The sequence below is a fragment of the Grus americana genome, chromosome 1, assembly GCF_028858705.1.
Source record: "Grus americana isolate bGruAme1 chromosome 1, bGruAme1.mat, whole genome shotgun sequence".
Lineage (NCBI taxonomy): Eukaryota > Metazoa > Chordata > Aves > Gruiformes > Gruidae > Grus > Grus americana.
The window spans coordinates 45317445-45342271 of NC_072852.1; the positions used below are offsets into that span (position 1 = coordinate 45317445).

Genomic DNA, 24827 nt, shown 5'->3' on the forward strand with positions numbered 1-24827 from the left:
TTCATAGCAGACGTGCTCCAGCCCTCTGATCATCTTCGTCGCCCTCCTCTGGACTTGCTCCAACAGGTCCATGTCCTTCTTATGTTGGGAGCTCCAGAGCTGAACACAGTACTCAAGGTGGGGTCTCACGAGAGAGGAGTAGAGGGGCAGGATCACCTCCCTCGACCTGCTGGTCACACTTCTTTTGAGGCAGCCCAGGATATGGTTGGCTTTCTGGGCTGCAGGCACACATTGCTGGCTCATGTTTTGCTTCTCATCAACCAACCAATTTACTGAATTCCAGTCCTTTGCTGCCATGCACAGTCTGTCTTCAGGCCTCTGCATACCAAAAATGAAAATCTGAAAGTGAGAGGAAAAATGATTTCTTGAGTCTAAATGTATTTCTCTGAATTTGTATTTACATTTGGTTCATGGGATAAGATTTCTTGTCTCAGGTTCTGAGAAGTTTACAACATTGCAGTAGAGAAAATATTACTACATATTGATTTGTGTTTCAAACTTTAGCTAGTTAGGACAGAATTTGTGTTATGAAAAGCCCTGTATACATCCATTCTTAAAAGCTAAAATTGAGAAATATAGGCAGTTATCTGGATAGAAGAAAGAATAGTTAGAGTGTCATTTAAAATTTTGCAAAACATTACTATTGATTTTTTGCTGGAATGTGTAAAATAATTAGCTTCAGTCCATTCTCATTGTACCAAAAAAAAAAAAGTTTTACAGTGTTTTTTTGCAAAAAAGAAATTGTCCTAAATTTATTGAACCTGGATTGCATCGTTCATTGACTTTCTGTATCATACTGCCTTATCTCCTTAATGTCCTGGGCCTGTTGGTGCTGTGAAAGTTGTTTTTTATGGGGCAACAGCAGATCTGGAAAAAACTTTCTAATATGTTGTGAATGTTCTGTCAGTACAGGTTTCCAAGTTAGCTGATGTCATGGTCAGACATGGTGTGGAGAAAGGAGATCGTGTGGTCATCTACATGCCCATGATTCCACAGACAGTGTACTGTATGCTGGCTTGTGCAAGAATAGGAGCCATCCACAGCCTGATTTTTGGTGGATTTGCATCTAAAGAACTTTCTGTTCGCATTGATCATGCAAAGGTAATAACGTATTTGGAACAACAAACACCATTGCATTAGTTATTCATATAAATCAATGTCAAAACTCCTTTTTTTCCAGAGAGGATAACACTTTGTGTGGCACGCAGTCTCAATTTGTTTATAATACCTAACATTGAAATGTGAACAAAGTACTACATCTGTGCTGAGAGTGATGCTTTTATAGCAGACATTGAGATACAAATTTTGACCTCTCTTAAAAAAGCATGAGTTTAACACGCTGTTCTCTGTTTAGAGGATACGTTATTCTTCCATTTGTCAATCTTTGTCTACAAAGCATCACCTTAAAATTGGCTTTTCACCCAGCATTTTCCTCAAGTGTGCAAGGAAAATGCTGCCAACTCTGAATGACTTCATTGGTTCACTTGATGTTTATACATACTAGGTAGTACATTTTTCAGCTCTATAGCTACTTCATCTAAGTTGTACATGAATCAAGGCAGCTAGGGAACCAGCTGTCTTAAGTAAGTGACTGCAGAGAACACAATTAACAGAGGTGAATGCTTCAGAGGCTTCCATGTTTAGCACAAGTTAAGCTTGTTTATAAAATCTTTGTAACTGAAAATGCAAATAGTACTTTAATAACCTACTGTGTAGCTGATAGGTGCATGTTAGTAGCTTGCGTGTGCATTACTTTCAAACCAGCTAGCAGTGTTTGCACTGGAAGTTTCTGTTCTTGTTTTCTACCAGTGAACAAGACAAAAGTCTTCGTCATCTTGCTCAGTCACCTGGATCATTAAGACCATCCATGGTAGCCATCTATCACCAAATCACATTCACTGGGTGTGTAAGCCAAAACATTATGGGAAGTAAAGTCCACAAGATTTCTGGAACTTAGATTTTTGTGTACAGAAGTGCTTTTCAGATCCCCAAGGCTTGAATTTTATGAATTATTTGTAAATAGAAAGTTGAATCCATTCGCTCTCCTCCCTGTTGATGTTTTAACAAAGCAAAAGTTAATAAAAGAGCTGAAATGGTTTGTTGGAATTGTGAAAAAGAGCTGGGGGAAGACTAATGACAGCTCCATAGTTTTCCCTGACTTTCCTCCCACTCCCTCACTTTTTCAACGAGTTGTAAAAATTAATTTTAACTTATAGAAGCTTTTGATTAGGGAAAAATAATGTAGAAGAAAAAATTATAGACTTTTAAAATGGAAGTTGCTACAATATGAATCATCTAGCATGTTTACTTTTAGAGTGTTTTGCAAATATTAACTAATTAATCCCAGTGGACTTTCTCTGAGGAACAAAAGGAGACAGCATAGTAACCATAATCCTTGCTTCATGCATTAAAAAGTAAGCAGAGAAAATTTAAGTGATTTACCCAAGGTCACACAAGTCTTTTGCAGGGTTAGCTATTGAATTACTAGCTGCAGGCCATCAATTAAATTCTAATTTACATTGCCTTTTGCTTTTTTCTTTAAAAGGCACATCTAAATATTTTGGATGATTTTCGGTCCAAATGAAAGTGTAAGTAAGGAGGAGAGGCACACCCTCAATCTAAATTTCAAAACATGCCACAATTTTGCAATGCTGTAAAGCTTTTGAAATTATCTTAAGATATGTATACAAGTAGCTGTGATAGATGGTATTCTGCTGAACTCAGGAATTAACTGAAGCAGTCTCAAAAAACCCTAACCTTTCTATTAGGCTTTTATGTGAATTGGTTTAGATGCTGCAGTACAGGACCTAATATTGGTGAAGTTAATTAGAAAGAGTTAAAGATGTGGAATGGAAAGCTGGCTGTGAGATGCTCTTGTGGAAGAGAGGTCAGACTTCACTTTTATTGTAAGATCTAAGTGAAAGAAATAACAAGCCCTTTCTAGTGACTATGAAAAGGTACGTACACTTTACCAGCTTACCTTAATTCATCTTGAATTTTAAATAGGTCTGGGAATGCTTCAAAGTCCTGCAGCTGATAATTTTTACTCTTGTCAGGTATTGGCAGTTACAGATGTTCTGCAGCGAATTGTGATGAAGTGATACAGAGCGTGAGAACAGGCATTTCTTGTCATCTTTCTTTTCACCTGAAACTGGGAATATGTAGTTTGCAATATTGAAACAATAGGTACTTTTGAAGGACATTAGCTATATTTTGAGAAATTAACATGACATCTGTTTAAGCACTTTATGTTAGTAAACTAGGAAAACTGAGAAGAATACTTAAGAACAATAAGCTTATATGCCTATTTGATAGGGTAGTTGCTATGCCTTCAACAACCAAATCTTCTCATGTTTTTTCAATCACAATAATTATATGCAATTTCAGAGGGCTTTTTAGACTTTAAGTCTAAACTCTGCAAAATAAAATGGAAGTAATGGAGTTTTTCAGACATGATTTTTGAAAACGCTTCACTAAAGCAGTATTACGATTTGCAAGTGAACAACAATTCTTTGAAATACAAAATGTACGAGACACTCAAGTTACTCAAAACTATCTGTTACTATTTTCCATTGTGGTAAGAAATTCTGTATTTCTCACTTATTTACCGTTAACACATTTGGAGATTTTAATAAGGTTTCCTTGAAAAAATAAGCTAATATTTTGTAATAGTTTATTCTGAACAAGACAGTTCCAGGGCACAGGTAAGGCTCTTAATGGTTACCCCTACTTCTCATCATAAGATGGTCCAACCTTTTGAGTGATTAGGCAGCACGCTCAGCTGCTGACACTTGAGATGCACAATTGCCTTATAATAGTTGCAGTCTGGTCTTTTCTAGTCTTGAAGCACTGTTTATTTTTTGATTATGTATTGTAGATTAGAAAGTACTATCTTGCTTTTTATTTTTAACTACTTTTATGGTATGATTCAGGTCTCTTTCTTTAGAGCACTGTTTAATATCTGGTAGAACTACATGTGCATGGCAGTATGACATGGATCTTCTAACCACAAAGCCAGAGCAGTACCAGCAGGTGCAGCAGAACTATATAATGACTGCATAAGCACTGGATTTCTTTCAAATGCCTGTCACTTTTTTTAAGGGGGAGGGAGGCACAACAAAAGTGCAGTAAGTTTATTAGTATAGGCTTGTGATCAGATGTGTTACTGTGGCACAAAGAGAAGAGATCTTTGTGTGTTGAATGGTGAGGGCCTGAGTGCTGGATCTCTCTGTAAACCACTTCATGACACTCCTGACATTTTGTGCCCCAAGGGTAGCCGGGTTTTGGTTTGGGCTTTTTGCAGCTTTATTAGTTGGCCCAATAAAATATATTACTGCTTTTTCTAAACTTTGCCTTGTGTGCTATTAGAGACTATAGAAAAATTTGTAGGAGCTGTCTTTATAACAGAATAAAATTGCTGGTCTGGTATTATTGGGCCTTTGTGTTATCTCATTTCTACTTTTTCATATTGGTGGGTTTTTTTTCCTACAGCTCACTATTGCTAGCATTCCTTCTCCAGCAAACTCCAGCTGAAATTTCCTGGTTTTCCTTCAAACTAGCTATATTTCTATCTAATCTTATCGTGCAGGACTACATGGAGTCATAAAAGAGGTGGGAAGTGGGTGTATAAAAGCAATATGGGAGCAGAGATGCAGAGGAAGTAATGTCAGTAGGCAGAGAGGTAAAACACTAGAAAACAGCAGTTAAAGCCAGTGATGGACCATTGGTTTGCCCGAAGTGATCCATGATACTTCCAAGCAGCAACCCTAACTTGAGAAACACATCACCTTAGCCAATTTAGTATTGGTTATTTTTAAACTTCCTTACTGCATACAAAGCAGTTGATGAGCAGAGGTGGCACTGTTTACAAATGACTGTAAACCCGGTGTTGACAACAGTCTTTCATCTTAACAATTGAATAGAACTGTGTTAATTACAGTCTAATTTCAGGGTAACCTCCAGATGAATTTTCAGTTTAACTGCATTGTATCATCTTTTATGAAAATCAGTGCAGCCTGAAAGATGACAAATGCTGAAATTTTAAAGCTCCTCATAAATCTTTATTTTGAATACAAACTAATTAGCAAACTTTCCTGACTGACAGATTTGGACTGGAAACATTTTGTTACTGCACAAGAAAACAATTTAATCTGTGCTTTCTGTGCTGAGTTTAATGCAGCCTTAACTGTGGCATTGTGGTTTGTGCCTACTTAATGAGATTTATGCTAATGCATACAATTAGTAAACTAGCTTGATCAGACTGAGGGGCGTAAGATAAATATACTTCTAAAACTCCAAAAGCAAGGAGATTGAAGACTCATTCTAACACATTCTAGTTTCTCTGGTGTTATCTTCTATTTCCTGAAATACAAGAAATAGAAATACTGGTCTTGGGACCTAAGTCAAAATAGTTTGTATACAGGTTTCTTGACTTAGGAAATCTTATATAAAACTTCAGGTTAACTTAATGACAAAGATGCAAAATCCACATTTGGAAATAGAAGTTATTCTAAAAAAATATCAGAACTGCAGAAATCTGATTTTTAGTGCTTTTGCATTCTGAATCCTGCAACCATCACTTGAAAGACTTTACTTCCCTAATGTACCTTATGACTTTAGCTTATTCTCTTCCAGTATTTCTAGTTTCCTGTCATCTCTTGTTTACTGCCTTTTTCCTCTTTCCCCTGTTTTCCTTCCTGTGCCATTTAATTGCAGGCTGGATGAGAGCCAGCAAAGTGCTATAGCTGGTTTTGAAGTATGCCATTGGGTACAGGCAGATAATTAGAAAGCTGGCTAAACAGGACAGGTAATTGTTGGCATCATTGTACCACTTTTCCTTAATGGAGGGGCTAAAATGGAGATGGGGTTTTCTCTCTGTTCATTAATTATTGTGCAACTTACAAGAATTTAATACTGTTGATTTCTTACTCAAATTTGGTTGAAAATGGTGAAGAGTGTCAGAAGTTTAATTAGTGTGCTCCAGAATGAAAAACAGGTGCATGGACAGCAACATCACACAAGCTTGATTTCCTTAGAAATCTAAACCCCTGATCTAAACCCCTGTTTCTGATTATGTGAAGATAAATTTTATACATTGAGCACCATTAATGAATGAATTTAATGGAAAACACGTTATTAGTTTACGTATATAAAATATATTGCAAATGTATATATTAACAGTCTAACTTCTTTATTTTAGCCCAAACTTATTGTAACAGCAAGTTTTGGAGTAGAACCAAAAAGGAAAGTGGAATACATATCCCTCCTAGAAGGAGCACTGGCAAGGGTGCAGAGCAAACCTGATAAAGTTCTCATTTACAAGCGACCTAATTTGGTGGGTGTACAGTTGTGCCTTTACGTTAACTTTCAGTTGTGTGTGTAGTGCACGTGCCTTTTCTCTTTTACAAGTAAAATTTCCGGTGTATCTGTTGTAGTTTGGTTTTGAATTTTATGAGGGAACTTTATATTCATAAGTTTTAAATAGTAAATAGAACTAATGCAGCAGAGAGATTACTGTACAGAAAATTGAATAGTACATGCTTTTTGACCCACTTTCATTTATTCCGTCTGGTTTTCTTTCAACACTTTTCTATTTTTCAATGAGCAGGGCCATGTTCCTCTTGCCCCAGGTCGCGATCTTGACTGGGAAGAAGAGCTTGCAAAAGCACAGTATTATAAATGTGTCTCCGTTCCCTCAGACCATCCACTTTATATTCTGTATACTTCTGGAACAACAGGCTTGCCCAAGGTAAAGGACTATCTGTAGTCTAAGTGTTTGTGACCAACACAATTTGCAGTTCCTCTTGAGAAAATATTTAATTAAAAAGGTTAAAAATGTTTGCCAAAGCTCAGTGCTATAAATTATAAGCATTGCTAGAAATGGATTAAGCTCATTTATTGACATTTCACTACTTTAAAGTCAGTGTCTAGGAGTAAATCACATTTGTTTATTTAAATAGTAGTAATATAAAGATAAACTGCACTTACTTCAAAATGTTTATACAGTATAAACTTTTGAGCAGAATGTTTTTATCCTTTATTATCTTCTGTGTTTTAACTGATAAGCATAGTATAGTCACTTAATGGCAAGATTAGTTAATGTATCACTTGTGTGATAACATTTATTGCCGAATAGTCTTTGCTTATTCATTATTTACATATTGGCTAATCTTCCCATAGATAAGATGTAATGAATGACATTAAAGATTAAATGGAATTAAACATGTTCTGAAGGTTTGTGTTACTGAACAGTTCTGAGAATGTAAGTCCCATGAAAATTAAAGTTTGGACTGAGTAATTGAAAACTAATGTAGGGCATTCTTTGAAAATGTTTGCTTTCAAATGTCAATTAGTCTTAATGATCTATTTTTGAAAGATCTTATTTTAAAAGCAAACTCTTGAGTGTTTGCTTGGTACTTACAATTCTCTTTTAAAACGTAGAAGACAAGCTGAATATAATTTTCTGGCGGTGGTCTTACCAATGCAAATTCAGAGACAGTATCACACATCCCTGGATATGCAGTGCTTAGACTACTACTAGAAAATTATTTAATGATGAGCTGTAAAGTTCTATTCTGAGCTGTAAAGTTCTATTCTGAGCTATAAAGTTCAGAATCCATGAGGAGTTAAGGGAAAACCAACAACAGTTTTGCTGAGAAAAATGTCTTCTGCCTTTGCCTTGAACATGGGCACATAAAAGCAACATATGTATCTTGAATTATTAAATTATATTGGTAAAAGGTCCAAGATAAGGTCCTTTTGTTACAGCATGTATTTTCCTTGACTGAGAGTTGGGCGGAGAGGAACCAAATGAAATTCAACAAGGGCAAGTGTAGGGTCCTCCACCTAGGGAGGAATAACCCCGTGCACCAGTACAGGTTAGGGGTTGACCTGCTGGGAAGCAGCTCAGCAGAGAAGGACCTGGGTGTCCTGGTGGACAACAAGCTCTCCATGAGCCAGCAATGTGCCCTTGTGGCCAAGGTGGCCCATGATACCCTGGGTTGCATTAAGAAGAGCATGGCCAGCAGGCTGAGGGAGGTTATCCTCCCCCTTAACTCTGCCCTGGTGAGGCCACATCTGGAGTTCTGTGTCCAGTTCTGGGCTCTCCAGTTCAAGAAAGACAGGCAACTACTGGAGAGTCCAGCGGAGGGCTACAAAGATCATTAGGGGACTGGAGCATCCCTCTTATGAGGAAAGGCTGTGAGAGCTGGGTCTGTTTAGCCTGGAGAAGACTGAGAGGGGATTTCATCAACACTTATAAATATCTAAAGAGTGAGTATCAAGAGGAAGGGGCCAGACTGTGTTCAGTGGTGCCCAGTGACAAGACAAGGGGTAATGGGCACAAACTGGAACACAGGAAGTTCCACCTGAATATGAGAAAAAAATGTCTTCACTTTGAGGGTGACCGAGCACAGGAACAGGCTGCCCAGGGAGGTTGTGGAGTCTCCTTCTCCGGAGATATTCAAAACCCACCTGGACATGATCCTGTGCAACCTGCTCTAGGTGATCCTGCTTTAGCAGTGGGGTTGGACTAGATGATCTCCAGAGGTCCCTTCCAACCCCTGCCATTCTGTGATTCTATTTGTTTCAAAACATATTATCTCAGAGAGAAAAGTTTTCAGAAGTTTACTTCACTATATTAGCTCTGCAGAGAAAAATATAGACACCTTGATGCATGAATCACCCTTATGAGAGGGAGATTGCCAACTAGCACTAAGCTACTATGAATAACTTAATAAAATAAGTTTTTTATTCATTTAAGGAACTTGTTTTTAAATGGTCATGCAAGTAAAATTACTTAGTCATGACCTTCATAACAAAACTTTTGTTAATCTCAGAGGAGGAACTAAGTTAGAAGCTGAGACAAACAAAGGCAATTTGCTTTTTGAAAATTGTGAAGTGTTACCTAACGATTCTCTGCTGTGGCAATCTCCATTTTAATGAGTTGACATGTCTCCACAGTCCCTCATTTCTTGGAAAAGGCCTGAAAATGCCTGTTTCGTTCTATTAACTACACAGAAAGAATGTACCGTGCCTAGCATAGTCAGCTGTATTGTAATGTCTGCACTGTAGACATTTGTTTGGTCAGATGAATCTCACTTGAATTTTAGTTCAAGACATCAAGACATAATTTACTTAATTCTTTCTGCTAGAAACAGTGTACTAGAAGATGATTAAATGTATATTAAACATACAAATAGCACAAAATATTTCAAATTTTTTCCTATTAAGGGTGTTCCAGAGCCTGTTTTTGGCTTACCAAAGTGATGCTATTGATACTCTGTCATTCTAATTTTCAAATCCCTCTTTTAGATTAAGACTGGGAAGTTCTTCATTTTGCATTTGTATGTATACTTCAGGCTAGATACTAAACCTTTCAAAAGTAGACATCTGGTTTAAGCCAATTTTCTGAGATCTGTAAAAAGAGTGCAGAAAGAGGGGTACATTTCAGGGAGTAATTCACCCCATTTATTTTAGGGATCAGCTACTCCACAGGTGCTCCTCTTTTCCAGTGATGATACAGAGAGACTAGGCAATGAATTTAAAACATGCCTAGCATTTAGACGGCCACAATTTAAGTGAGGTAAATACTCATCTCTTATTTTTTGTCAGCATATGTTGACTAAATATTTGTATATCTGATTTTAATGACAGAATTCTAGTCTTTGTTAGTTAACTTTTGAATACTATTGTAATCTAGGGCTTGGGTTGGGTTTTTATGTTTGTTTTATTGTATGTTTGTTTGTTTGTTTGTTTGCTTTCCAAAATTTCTTCTTCAGTGGGAATGCTAGCACAAGCACGTACTTGTTGGAATGGATCCTTTTCCTAAGTGAGGAGTATTGGAATTAGACAACTCTTAAGTCTATTGCTGCTAAAAAATTAATTGAAGACAGGAATATCATTGCATATTTCAAATGATCTTAAATATTCAAATTTTCTCATTTAGGGTGTTGTCAGACCAACAGGTGGCTATGCAGTTATGCTGAACTGGACAATGTCAGCTGTATATGGACTCAAATCTGGTGAGGTAATTCTGTTTAAATGTCAGGTAAATGTTTTTGAACTCCTCTTAAAAACTCCCCACTGTATTTATGTGTTTATTTCTTTTTAGGTGTGGTGGGCAGCTTCTGATTTAGGCTGGGTTGTTGGTCATTCCTACATTTGCTATGGGCCTCTCCTTCATGGGAATACTACAGTTTTGTACGAGGTATGATCCATTCTGAAAAGCCAGCCTTTGAAAAGGCAGCTTCTCTTCCTGTTGATGATGCTGATGATCCTGTTTATGCCTGTCCATTCTTCATGCCATATATATTTAAATAGTGTGTATGTCTTCAGTGTTTATACTTTCCTGTCTATTACAGTAATTCCTAAGGAAAACTTAACTACTTCATCGGCGTGACTGGTGGTGGTCAGTGGGGCAAGGAACTCCAAAACAACAGACTTAGAAATGGCAGATGGTGGAGTGTGCCTGTGTTGCTGAGGCTTCAGCCACAGGCCATTAGACTACCTTTATTATGAGTCTAGGAGAGGATGTTGTGTTTTGCAGGAATGGGGATGGCAGATTCTTACTGGATCTGAGTTGGAGGCAAAGTCCTGACAGAACTGCATTGCTGGATGCCCCACCTATGACAAAGAGAGCAGAGAGCTGTGCATACAGATACTGTAGAAGCTGTGCTCAGTGTTGCAGTCTGAAGGAAGGCCTCAAAGTTGTCCTCCCAGATGGGTCAGACTAAAAGTGATACCCTGAATTTGGAAGGTATTGGAAACATTTGCACAGTGTCTGTCCTACATAGCACAGTGTCTTTCAGGTGACCAAATGTAGATTGCAGTTCCATTATGCATTTAGTAAAAGCACAATAAAATTAGGCCTGTCCTGCACCATTGTCAATGTACCTTATGGTGTGGGGCACAAGGGTATGCAGCATCTCTCATGATGCTCATGGGCATTGAGAACATAATGAATGATCCTCTCCCTTGTTGGCAAGAAGGCACTGGCCTATGTTTTGGTTCTGTGACCAGAGGTATGGAAGATAGGGAATACAGAAACTTTATGATGGAGCCTACTGGCTGTGTTTGAACTGACATGCTACTGTCTTCTGCATGAAGCAGATGAAAGGGACACCATGACACTTCTTAGAAGAGAAGTCCTTTAAGTCAAGGGAGCAAAGATCTGTAGGATAGCTTTCCATAAGAAAACTTTGAACTGCATTTTTTGGTCCAGTGAACAAGGCAAAATCTAGTCTAAAATAAACCTCAGATAACATCTAACAGAAGAGGTAAAGAGCATTGGCATTAAATGGTTTGATCTACTAATTTGCTGTAATTCACCTCACTACTTGCTGTGTAAACAAAGTCTGTGACACCATATGTGCTCACATTCATGTTTCATGTTATTATTTCACATGGTACTAACTTTATTTTTACCAGTGCACATAGTATGAAGAAGATTGGTAATCTCTCATAGAACAGCAGATTGTGCCTAGGTGATACCTGCATATGTTGCCTTGTGAAAAATCCGGTTCATAATTTTTGTAACAGAAAAATGAAAAATAAGAAACAAAATGCAATGTTTAAAAGGAAAGCAAATCTTGAGATCTTAAAAATGTGTTTTGGAATTTGTTGTTGTCTTTGTGGTTAACTTTTAACTTTGTGGTTAACTTTTAAAAGGGTTAACTTTTTCTTCTGTTCTTAGAAAGACAGCGTGTTAAGTCGTTCTATGAAATAGAAAATGAGCTTTTGTCAGGATGTTTTTCTTCTACATAACTTTGTGATCTGTAGGATCTGAGGGAAATAACTTTGTTTTTTAGCTTCTAGGCATCAGATTGATTTTTCAATGATTTCTTAGTAAAGCAGGTTGGCAAAACAAGTATTTTTTTTTATTAAATAGTAAAGTCCACAAAGTGATAACAAGAAGCACAAGGATTTTTTCCGTTTTTTCCTAAATGGCTAAGACAGAGAAGTTCACATGCCTTAATGCTCCCAGCCAGTGACTGCAGCAGCTGGAGAAAACTTAAACAAATGGTTATTCTTAATTTGAAACTCAATGTACCTTCTGTCCAGATAAAGTTTACTGACTTGCTTACTGTCGGTGTTGAGCATGAAAGCTTGCAATGAATGCATTATTGAAATACATGATGCAATGAGTATCTACAGTGCAACTATGGCGATAAAAATCAGCCATTCGTTTGAGCATTGCTTATGCTTAGCTCTTTTTTGAAGAGTCTCTGATAATCTGGTGGAATCCATTTGCTTCTGTGAATTTACAAACCAGCTCACTGTGGAACTTCTGAACACTTTTGAGTCAATGACAAGTGTGAGCCTGCTGATAGCAGGAGTGATGCTTGGCTTTTAGTGCACATTCAAGTTCTGAAGGACATTGGGAAGCAAGGTTATTTCTAGGACATTGCAAATTAAAAGTAATCAAGTAGTTAAAAAAAAAAAGGAGGAAGGAGTTTGTTTAAAAGCAGTAGAGCAAAGTCCTAGGAAAAGAAAAAAAGGCAGAATTCTAGAGGAACAGCTAAGTGAAAGAACATGCTAAACTCATGAGGTAGACCCTTGCAGAAAGGATTCCTTAGTAACTAAATATATCTTTATGTGGAAAAGGGAATAAGTTCCCCACAATTCATATGTTCATATACATATATATACATATAAACATTTGTATAGCTAGATAAAAATGTCCAGACAAACTAACACTATACACTTGTGTACTTAACTTGCAAATAACTGCAGGTGCAGAGGTGGATTCATGACATTTTGTAGTACATGCTGTACAGCTGTCCTATAGCTTTTTCTCATCCCAGAGGTCATGCTTGCCAGATTCTTCCTGTGTGTTGTTCGTTTCTGTAGGACAAGCATGGATACATCTGTGAGAACTCCTACAGGTTCACTAAATAATTTGGGGATTGAATTTAGTATCTTAAGTCATGTAGGCTCAGTTAACTGCTTTTGAAAGAAAGAGATCACTGCAATGTTCTTTCTATTGTGTCTTAAAAGATCATTTTTTTCCTGTGAAGAAGAGAAGGTCTGGACTCTCTTTTCTGCACCTTTCTGGTGACAGAAGAGGCCACTGTGAACAGGAGAAACAAGACTTGGCTTTGAAAAATTAACTGAAGTATACATAGCTTTGCATACTGAGGTATTCAGTGTGCGTTTTTCACCTGCCTTTTCCTGAGGTGAAGGGGTGAGGAAGAACAGTCTGTGTGCTGCACGTAAATCCCACAAGACTCCATTTGTCCCTCTCCTGTCAGGTGGTAACAATCTGTGCTGTTACATCTTTATAGTACGTAAAGACCTTGTGAAATCTTTGGAAATTCAGTACCCTTAAGCAAGAAAACCTGTTACTTATTTTGACCTTGTTCTGTTGTCTGAAAATGAAGGCTTAAAAGGATGTGTGGACATCACTGTAATCTATATTTAATTAAGTACTAACATGTTGTCTTTCAATCTTGAATCTACTTTCCCAGCACCTTAAATTATTTGTATGGGTAATCAGAGTTAATAAGTATGTTCAAGATTTATAAAGCAGAAATATACTCTAGGAAAATAGTATCTGTTCTTTGCTGATCCCATAGCTGATGCCACTTTTTGTGTTAGATAATATGGATCAATATGTGAGGTTAATTTTCTGGTGTATGGTCTCCACACAAGCTAGAAATCTCTACTTTCTTATGTCATTTGGATTTACTTGCACAGAATAGGCTTCTGGGCGAAGTTAAAAGATAGACAAGCACAGCACAGGCCTGCGCCTTCTCAGGTCAACTCTTAGTCTGCAGTATATAATTGTCCTCCAGTTAGGATAACTTCTGGTTTTGCAGTACATGATATAGTAAATTCTTGATTGTTTTAGCTAAAGACTTTGTGGACCGAATTCTTATTTGTATGTGTAGGAGCGTGAGAAATCTCAGCATATGCTACTAAGAGCTGGTCCTTGCAGTGTCAGTATGTGTCATACATTCCCATATGCAGATGGGTGTTCATAAAGGTAAGCCTACATGCTATGGAAATGTGCCTTTATAGATATTAATCCCTTTTTTACCTTTCGTGTATGACTTTCTTACATTTTTAAGTGTATTTAATCATCCAGAGTTTTCAGTTGATTTATTCAGCTGTTCTGTCCACTAGTCAAAAAGTACTGCTTTGATTTTCTTTTGTATTTTAGAATCCTACTTTATGTATAATAAGGTCTTCTTTTAAGCTCCTTTGCTTTTAATCAAGACATTTCAGAGGCAGCGAACACATAACATACCTAATCAGAGTGTATTGACACTAAATGTATGTGTTTAGCTGAAATTTGGAGAAGAAAGAAATTGAGCTCTTTTCTAGACTGATTTTATAATTTACCTAATGCACAATTTACCTAATGATGGGTAGTTTTCAAACCCTGTCTCCACCTTTATTTCATTTCCAGATGCCCAGTATAGTTCTGGTATGCAGTTTTGGGGGCTTCAGTGGCTTCAGGATCTCTACAAATAATTAAACAGAGAACTCCAGCTATAAATGACGTTCACTAAAAAACCAGAAATAAAATAGTAAAAAAAATTAGAAATAGTTTTTATTCCTTTTCAAATTTAATTCTGTTGCAGAAGAGTTCCATTTTCTAGTTTGTCTGGAAAAACCCCAGTGATTTCCCACTAAATTAATAGAATTTTAAGGCTGGGGACCACCATGGTTGATTTCTCTGATATTCTAATAACAAGGAGCAAAAACTTCACCCGGTAGCAGAAGTGCACATTTATAGAATCAAATATCATACTAGCATTAGTAATAAATTACTAAGTCTAATTAATGTTTAAACACCTAATAGATGTTAATTAGATTCTTCATTCCAAAGGGATTAACTCATCACCACCATGCTAGTTAAATAGAAGAGGAAGGTGGTGTGAGAAAAATGGCATTCTTGGAGATAAGAAAAAGACTTTGATAGTTTTACAGTAGCTATTTTTGTCCGCTGACACACTGGGCCACATCAAAATTGTTGCATGAATTTGGCAGGAAAGACTCACTAAAATAAATAGTGCAATGAAGAGGTTTTCGTTCTAGCAGGTGTAGAGTAAGACAAGAAGGAACGGGGAGGAAAGCGATGTGTTCCTTCAGCAGTCTCTGTTACATGGTGATCTTACAGTGAAGTTTTATCTCTGTGTGAATACGTGGGGATCAAGATGATTATTGACATTATAAAGGTACTTCTGAATTTAAAATGTGTCAATTCTGGAAAATAAAAAGGGTAAAATTCCTATTTCTTTAACAGTGAGTATTAAAGAAAAATCAGAGTTAATATCTGGTTGACCTATCTGATTTTTGCTCTTGGTGAGAACATTATTAAACAGTAATAGTACATTTCCCATTTTTCTCTCTGATATGCCACCAATTGAGTCTTGAGACAGTGTTCATTACATCAGTATCATCTTTTTGAAGATTAAAAATGGGAGGAAAAGGAAGACTTCTGTACACAGAGAAAAATAATCTTTATAAAGAGGAATAGTGTATAATTTTTTCTCTGCTCAGAAAGCTGTCTTAACAGTGAATATTCATGAATTTGCAGTCAAAGTTTTTCCTAAATGATTGCCTAATGACAAGGTTTGGGTTAGGGAGCATCAGTACGCTGTTTAGGTATGGGGAAAGAACATCTTGTCCCCTTTGCCTAGGGCCAACCACTATTGAATATAAACTGGATTGACTTCATACCCTCACTTCTTGAAATTATTTGTTTATTTTTAAATTACTTAGTAGGTGACAACTTGTTTTAACAATTGCTATGGAAACTACATGCTTTCAATTTTTACTTGCTGTAACACCATTGTCAGGAATGTGAAACCAGTAATGAATTCCTTTGAATACAGCAAGGTTTGTTGTTTTTTGGGGTTTTTTTAATAATCTGTCCTGGATTGTTTTTCTCCAAGGCACGACAAACTTCAGCTATAAATAAGCTACTTGAAGTCTCACAGCCCACTCTGGGTTGCTTTTGCTAATGGGATCACAGCATGAAGAAAAAGTCTAGCTACTATGTGTGGTCCTGTGATGTCCAGAAAAGGGCAGCATAGTGGTTCCAGGGCTTGGGACTTTGAATTGGAGCTAGGATAAGGAAGAGGATGCCCACACTTTCCAAGGAGCGTGGACATTGAAGACTTCATTTCAGTGGTCTAGGACAGAGAAGGAGCTATTGTCCCACACAGAGCTGTAGTGAGACATTGCTGTGCATGTAGAGCTTTCCTCACAGTGCTCACTGGGGTCCTTCCAGTCCCTGCTGTTGCAACAGATCCACAGGGTACACAACAGCAGCCACAGGTTTAATATGACTCTCATTTGGCACAGCTGTTAGCAACTTAGGCACATCCAGCCTTTCTACAGTTTCTGTAAGCCATTATCATCAGCTTACAAAGCAAGCACTGTCTCTGGACTTTGCCAAGTTTGTGATCTTTTTGCCATCATCCATACTGACTGTATTTGTGGAGCAAATTCAGTAGGACGTATCATCTCAAGTCCTTAGCGGAGGTTTGGCAGCAGGGCCAGCAGCAGAGAGACGAATGCCTCTATGAACATAATCTTCTGAATCCTGATGTGTCAGGATTTTGTGTGTGCTTTGGTGTCAGCAGGTTTTAGCAGCTATGAGTTCCATGTATAATATTTGCTATGCAGAGAGAATTTCCTCCTCATAATTTTGAATTTATTTTTAATTGAAGAGTCCCTTGTTGTTTGGGGTCAGACAGAAACGGAATTACTGAGAGCTGTTACTGATGCGTTGTTGGTTATTTTATTATAGCTCTTCTTACATGTCTTTTTCCTCAAGTAATTCATCCCGGTGGCTTCTGACTTTCTCCATAGGAGAACTTTTCTATCCCCTTGATCATTCTTGCTGCCTGACTGCGAATCTTCTTTCATAATCGTGTATTATCCATCAACACATTCTGCCTGTGGATGTCTGCTCAGCTGGTAGACATCTGATAAATTACATGCTAAATCTAGGTACTTCCAGAAAGATGTTCCTATCTGTCTGTCTGTCTCAGAGTCTCTTGGTAGGTTATTAAAAGAAAGTCTTTTCTACTTGAATCCCCCTAGCTGATACATGAAGTGTCTATTTCTACTTTTCGTTTTTAAATTAAGTGAGGCAGATCACTCTCTAATTACCTTGTTCTTGTTTACCATGCTCTCAGTTCCTGCCAAGCACAGATTTTGTTGCCAGTTTCTTTTAAAATAAATTTTCATCTCCAGTATTGATGTAAATACTGAATACCCACAAGTCTTGAACTGATCCCTGCAGAAATCTAGTGGAAACATCTCATTTGCTCATAGTCCCCAACTGACTCAGCAATCTGTCAGCATATTCTGAATTGAATTACCCTGTGCTTTATTGTTTATATTGCTAACCTTTTAAAAATCAAAATCGTATGTGATAATAAGCCTCTCATGGCATCTTGCAGTACTTCTTAAAATTTTTGTATAATAAATGAGAACTCTCTTCAGCAATTTTATTTGTAGTTTTTTGGCTTCTGAAATTAATTTTCACTCTCTCAGATTTGTTTTGCTTATGTCAGTTTTTGTTTATGCATTTGCTAAACCGTGAACAGCTGCCAAGGCACTGGGGAAGTTTTTCTGCAGAATCAGTAAGAATATTTTACAGCTGGGCCAGATTTTTTTTTTCCTAAATAAATATTTTAAGTGTCACCTTATTCTTTGGGTATTATTTCCAATCAACTGTCAGGGGAACTTTCTGTTCCTTTCCTTACGTTGTTTGTGTTACTTGTTTTTCTCCTAGATCTGAGAATGGTACTTCTCCAAACCAAAACTGTTGTAGCTTAACTGTGACATATAAATATCAACCTGTCAGAGCCCTGTGTGTCTACCCATCCACTCTTGAAGGTTTAGCTGCTTGTGTTGAAGATACTCTAAGGCTTAGACTCAAGATTTCTGGAGGTGCGAGGCACAGGCATGGCTGCGACGTAGCTCAGGCAGGGACCAAGGATGAGGGCCTGAGCATCAATCACCTCCCGAGCAAGGGGAAGGTCCTTTCAGCTCTTCTCACAACTCTGCTGTTTTCCCAGCAGTCTGAGCCAAGGTTACACAGCCACACCATAGCAAACCTGGCCTTGAGCATCAGCAGCTGAGTGCCTGAGAGGGAGCGGGTGTGCTCAGGGCCAGACACAGCTCTTTTGTAGGCTCTGGATATTTCCATTTGGTTAAAAGTAACAGCCAACAGTATTACTGGCAGACTAACCAATTTCAGATTGCTCCACAGTTAGGTTTGTTGCTGTCCAAGATGATTACAAAAGGTGCTAGTTCAGTTACGTAATTAATGAGAAGTTTCTGGAAATACAGACTTCTTCAGTCTGAGACCATTTGTTTGTGTTAGTGATGTGGGCTTGAACCCCTAACCAGGTGGTGGCAGATTGGCAGGTATAATGAACATTATAGGGAGATGGCATGAAGTTGAATAAATAGGTCCATGAACAAACATTGATGAACACTTGGATGAATACATGAAAGTTGTGATGAAAAAATGTGCAAGGAGCACACTTAAAGGCAGCCTGGTGAGAGATTTTTCTTTGGGAACTGTGCATTATATGACTGAAAAAAAGGATATAACTCAATTTTTCGGCAAGCAACTAGCATTCTTTTGCATTTTTTTTTGGTAATTTAGGATAGGCTATTAGCAAAAAAAGAGTTTTTGGTAATGATAATACTCTTCCCTGCTACTTTGGCTGGGGACTGTTTCTTTTGTTTATTTTCTTTCCATTTGCTTCTCCCCACCTCTCCATCCTTGGGGAAAAAAGAAGGCTTTTCAATTGTGCATTCTGTTTTGTGGGGTTTTTTTTCCTTTTACGGTGATCCTCTGCTGCAGCACTCCTCTCACCAGCAGTATCTCACTGTAGGGCTGCAAAGACGATGGTACGTATCTGACCTCAGGCATCCTGCGTTCTTTAAATCTGCCAAATGGTTCATTGATGCTCTTGCCAGTGTTCAGGCACAGCTGGATGCATAGCAAGTGTGTGGGATGTTGCAGAGGGGAGGGTGAGTGGGAGAGAAGGGAAGGGATGAATTCCTGTGAGCCTGCCTCACAGCCAGCATGCTGCTTTTTATGTTGGGACAGGGCAACTAACTTGATCAGTGTGTGTTTTCATGAAGACACTTACTGTGTTACTAGTGCCTCATTATCAGAATAAAAATAGTGGATTTAGATTCTTCAAGGTGTTCAAATGCCTGTGTTCCTTTTGCATCTTGGTAAAATGAAAAGTATTAATTAGAGTTTCGTATGCTGATTTTTTTCCCACTGGACCTATTAATCTATCTATTCTGAATTTGCATTTATACAGGGATGGTGAAGGTATGAATTGGTCTTGTGACTGTTGAGCTGCTGTAAAGATGGTGACATTTCAGTAGTGAAACTTTATGCTTGTGGCTTCTTGTGTAAAGTGTTGACAAAGCTGTGTTTGCAGTATGAAAAGTGTATGTGTCTCCTAACTTGTGTGCTCTGGCAAAGTTGATCTTCTAAGTGCAGCCTTTCTAGTGAAAAGGTTCTGGCAATACCAGTAGAGCTAAAGCTCATTCTACACTAACATAATCTTTTCATAATGTCAGAATATGTATGGAGCAGTTAATGCACTGTGGTAATTACATACAGTAAGATTGTGATTAAATGATCCTGTGCCAACTGCTTTTCATATTTGCAGCACCACAGAAAAGTATTTTTGATTATTTTTTGTTATTATTACTTACCATTGGACAATTTGTCACATCTAATTACTTCTGTTTATAATTCTCCTGATTATGCCCCCTAGCTCAAGACAATATTTAGTTTTTAAAAAAACCCAACCACAAGCCAGACCACAGCCTGGTAGCACACTAAAACAGAAAAGGAGTCTTTGGCTTCTCTCCAGTCTTCATGTAGGGTAGTAGCACAAAGGTGCCAAGAAGCCAGTTGTAAGCGGCTAAGTGGGAATTTTTTCTGAATTGTCAGGAAATTTCTAGGTAAGAAAAAGCTGGCCTTATGTCTCGTAGGTCTATGCATGGGGATATAGGTGCAGTGCCACTGTGTCCAGAGACTCCTAGTTCAGCGGGACTCCAGGTGTTTTACAGGCTGCTTCACAGTAAGAGTAGGTGTAGGCATGACTCCCTCTGCTGCCAGCGTCATAAAAGCCTTTTGTGGCTGTCTTTTCATTCATGTGTCCATTTGTCCTGTTTCGCTAAGTAGCAGCTAGTATATGCTCTGTTCTTTTGAGAGGTTATGCCCAAAGCTTGTGAATTTATTTCTACAAGTGAATACGCTCACAGTATTATTATTTTTAACAAAGCCTTCTTTAAAGTCTTATTTGAAATTACTTCTGTTGCTGTGCTACTGCTACTGTTACGTGTTCAAGCCTTGAACTGTCAAGGAATTATGAAGTATTTTTATCCTGTGACATTTTAAATTATTTTCTCCATAGGGGAAGCCTGTGGGAACGCCAGATGCTGGTGCCTATTTCCGTGTGCTAGCAGAGCATGAAGTAGCTGCCTTCTTTACTTCACCAACTGCAATTAGAGCAATCCGTCAGCAGGACCCTGAGGCAGCCTTGGGAAAGCAGTACTCTCTGAAAAGGTGAACTAAGGATACACTGGAAGCAGTTTCTTACAGAAACAGGCTGAATGAACTGAGAATAGCAGAGCGTCTGGGGCTTTGCCCACCTCTGTGTAGCAGAATTGAAATGTATTCTTGACAATTTTGATGTACATGTATTTGCTTGTAAATTTATATTGATAATTTGGAGGAAGTGAAAGCTGTTTAAAGGATTATGATTCTAAGGTTAAGAGCTCTTACTGAGTTAAGGTTACTTGCTCAACCTTAATTTTACTCCACTGTGTTTATAACCTGTAATACAGTCTTGGATTACATGATCCTGTACTGTTTTCCCACATGACCTCTCATTTCACTGAGTGCACAAGATCTTTAGTGTTCATTTAATCAGCAGCTAGTCAATATTTTGTTCATCTCCCCATAACTGAGTTACTGCTTATGGTTATGTGCTCCAAAGGCTGAGCTGCTTCCTATCTTGTACTGTTTTTAAGGTGTTTATACTATCAGCATGCTTCAAAATCGTGGTTGAGTTCATCCTCACAAATCCCCTGTGAGATGAGAGAGTGGTATTATCTATATTTTGCAGATGGGAAGCTGAGGCACAGAGAGGTTAAGGTCAAAGTCTTCTATTAGTTTTGAATGTCCAGCCTGAGCCACTGAACTACCACTATTCCAGAGTTCTTAGCATTATATGGTTAAAATGCGTTATTGGCATTATATTAATAAAATGCCTCTCACACTGGCTTGCATCTGTGAGTGTTCAGTACTTCTACAGACCAAGTTTCTGTATCTTATGGCAAACAGTCTAAAAATGAAAATTACGTGGATTTGGACCACATCGAATCTTGAATAATTTGCTCAGCATCAAGCAAGGACTGCATCAGACCGTGTAGGCAATATTCAGCCATAAGACATCTTTTATCACACTTGTCCAAAGAAAAGGGGAAGATGCAAAGTCGTGTAGCTTCATTAGACCTCCACATTCTTAATTGCTCAGGAAAGTTTTATTTATTAGTAAGCTGGATTTATTCCTTAGGTATTCGTTACAAGTTCATCATTACTTTCTTCCATCTGTTTTGAGTGCTATCATCAATCGTTACCTCTCCTTGAAACAGGAAACAAGCTCATTTGAGACCCTAAAGCACTATCCTTCTATTATGTTTATAGACAACAAAGTGATTCAGATGCTAGAAATTTAATTGCTGTTCCTTGGCATTTTTTAGGCAATGACTAAAATGACTTGGTCTATCTTTAGAGTATTCATGTAATGGCAAATCTGCTAACGTGTTCTGTAAGTTGTCACATTTTCTGGCCAAATGAGAATTCCAGCTAAGAGTCTCCTTGCTGATATCAGTTGCCCCAGATGTAAGGAGGTATTTCATCATTCCTGTTCACTGCATAGTTAGTGAGCTTCTCCATTTGTCTGCAAAGTTAGTTGTCTCATAATTCAGTCAGCTTTGGGCCATCTCATTCCCTGGTATGTCACTTCTCTTTACTAAACTCTCTAGCACAGCATTTAATATCTAGAATTCTCTTGGATTGTCTTAAGTCGGTACTACACAAAATCTAAAGTCTTTTTTTACCCATAGGTGAAAAAGACTTTGCATTTTGTATGGTATTGACTAATTTGCAGTTTGTGTCCCCACTTGGCTTTCTTGAACTTCAGGTCAATTGTGAATGTTCTGTTATTTTATATCAAGAGAATCTAGAGATTCTTGCTTGTTCATCTGATAGCAGATATTAATGCACTTTCTTCAGAAACAAATATGAGACTGCATAAAACCTATGCAGAAATAATAAATATAAAGTAGACTGGGAACTTCTATTTTCTGTCTCATAACACAGGAAGAGGAGGATGTGAAATTCAAATAGCAAATTCAAAACAGTTAGAATGACATACTTTCTCATGTAATTGATGTCTCACACATGCTGCTAGAGGATGTGCGATTAAGATCCAGAATTTAGGACACTGAAGTACATTATGCAGTTCTGTCTGCTACCCCCTGCTCTGTGCCGCTGTAGATCATGTATGGCCATTCCTGTTAGGGTCCTGAGCTGTGTTCATGAAAGGCCTTTGTGGAACTCTCCTGCACCCACACCATGAGGAGGAGCTGAGCTGTAGTTGTGTTCTATGTCTTTCTGACTCTGTCACCCAAACCTCCAGTGCTTGGATCCTCATGACCAAGGTAAAATCTATTTGAGGAGGAAGACAAACACATAAATGGAGAAAAATCAGAAGACCTGAAAATATTATTTATTTACATATTTATTTTACATGTTTAGGTGTCTGTAGTCTCCAGGTGCATTAAGAATTAGTAAGAGTTCTTTATTTTCAGTTTATGTTAAGAAGTAAAAATGAACCTTCCTCACTGTCTTTTCAGGAAAAAAGCTTATTTAACATGATGCAGATAGAGCTTTTCTTTGCCAGAAAAAAAATGGTGTATGCATTCCAGAATTAAAAACACTTCCATGATCTTTTAATCTGGAAAAGTGCAGCTCAGATTATTACTCATGTGAACACTCCTGCTTTTGGGAAATAGTTTGGAGATGTGGTTTCTTTTGTGCTTGGAGTGGCACCAAAATGTACGTGCTGTATGGAACAATTTGGATTGCGTCAGGGCCATTAGGGACCTTGATCTGTACTCTGTATCAGGTGATACTTCACGTCCATTCTGCTGGACTCTTGAATAGGGCCTAAAAGCTTGATTGCACTGAATTTTATGTTAGGAATTTAGGTATTCAGAGCAACAGTTTGGAACATACTTATTTAGCAGAGAAGTTTTAAGGTCTTTCTTCCCCATTAGCTGCATTGCAGTGATAGATGACTGCAACAACAGGTGCATTGACATGTTTTGAAGTTTTAAGTGGACTGTTAAAAAATTCTTCAGAGTGGGACATTTTATAACCATTGCCATCTCTCTTGCTATGCTGTTTGATAGGAGAAAAGAATTTCATAGTTCCTATGCTTTGTTAGGCTTGTGGCACTTTGCTCTGGTATTCTTTTTGATGGTTTTGTGCTCTAAATTTGCCAAAGAGCTAATCCCACTCCTTCTTGCAACATAAGGTTGCTCTTGAGGCTGCAGAGTATTAGAGCTGATTATTAAAGCTGGCAATTCAGAAGAGAGGAGTTCTGCTTTTGGCTTAGGGAATAACGTGATGTCTTAACTTTTTTGTCAAGTCTTCTAAGTTCTTGGGGTTTTAATAGCCCTGTCTTTTAAACAACGACACTTAACAGAATTTTTCAGCAGTTTATAAAGTTAATGAATTCATAAATTGAATTTTTACATCATAGCTGAAATGCTGTGTTTAGCATACCTGATTACAGAACATTCCATATAATGTAAATTGAGCAGTACTTAACAGGAATGCCCTGCATGTGAACATAAAATACATTTGTGGTTTTTACTTATACAGTGTATCTGTGTTATAACTTCCAGTTAGCTATTAACTGTAATTATCAGCAATGGCTTGTGCTTTACAATAAAGAGCATTCAGGTGCAAGATGCTGACTGGGGTCATACTCATTATAATCATTATCTTCTAATGTGGGAGATGTGCTTGGAAAGTAGTTTACCAAAATGATGTTGTATATTTAGGAGTACAGAAACCTCTGCTTATTTGATGTGAAAGCTGCTTATACCTTTGACCCCCTGCCTTCTATTCCAAGAAAGAAGCCACTCCAAGCCATCTTGGGGTGTCAGAAAGGAAGGTTGGCCAAAACGCTGTTCTGAAGTTAGGGAAGTTGAACTCTTTCATCTGCATGTTCAAGTTCAATATGGTAACGATTTTCAAGATCATCTGACTTTCATAAGTTTGCAACAAGATGTGCATTAAGTTGATTTTCATATATCAAAGTTGTTATTACGGCTACCTCTGTGATTGTTACTTCTACTTAGTTTACAGATAAGACCATTCTCAGGTTGTTATGTTTAGCTGGTCCAGGGTCCCTACCTTGGTGATTAGAGTTCCCAGTATCTTTGGCTTGTGGAAGTTTGTTTTCCTGTATTTTAACAATAGATCTATAAATGTCTAGGCCAAGTGTCACTGTGAAAAAACCTCTGTTCAATTTTAGGGCACGTGGCTTATTGCACTTCATGATGTTTCATCCCATGTTTAACTTACGTTGTCTCCAGATGTAGCTTTACTCTGTACATTCTCCTGCCTTACATCAATACAGCATGTAGGTCACTAGTCCTTACACTGTGAGAGGCTGCCTTTTATGCTAATAGGATGTGCCTGTCCTCTGGAGAGGAATGAAGTGTGAATAATCAAAGTATGC

General features: G+C 37.8%; 1 protein-coding gene across 3 annotated transcripts in view; it reads left to right on the forward strand.

The window, feature by feature from the left end:
• Positions 1 to 24827, forward strand: part of ACSS3 (acyl-CoA synthetase short chain family member 3) — a 90450-nt gene that overhangs the window by 19199 nt on the left and 46424 nt on the right. The window contains exons 3-8 of one of the 3 annotated variants that reach the window (XM_054832825.1): positions 913 to 1101; positions 6200 to 6334; positions 6608 to 6748; positions 9947 to 10027; positions 10112 to 10207; positions 20421 to 20572. In XM_054832825.1, the coding sequence (XP_054688800.1) occupies positions 913 to 1101; positions 6200 to 6334; positions 6608 to 6748; positions 9947 to 10027; positions 10112 to 10207; positions 20421 to 20572 (794 nt within the window). Of the gene's footprint in view, positions 1 to 907; positions 1102 to 6199; positions 6335 to 6607; positions 6749 to 9946; positions 10028 to 10111; positions 10208 to 20420; positions 20573 to 24827 lie in introns of all 3 variants that reach the window. The other 2 variants (XM_054832844.1, XM_054832834.1) reach the window with 2 other exon arrangements.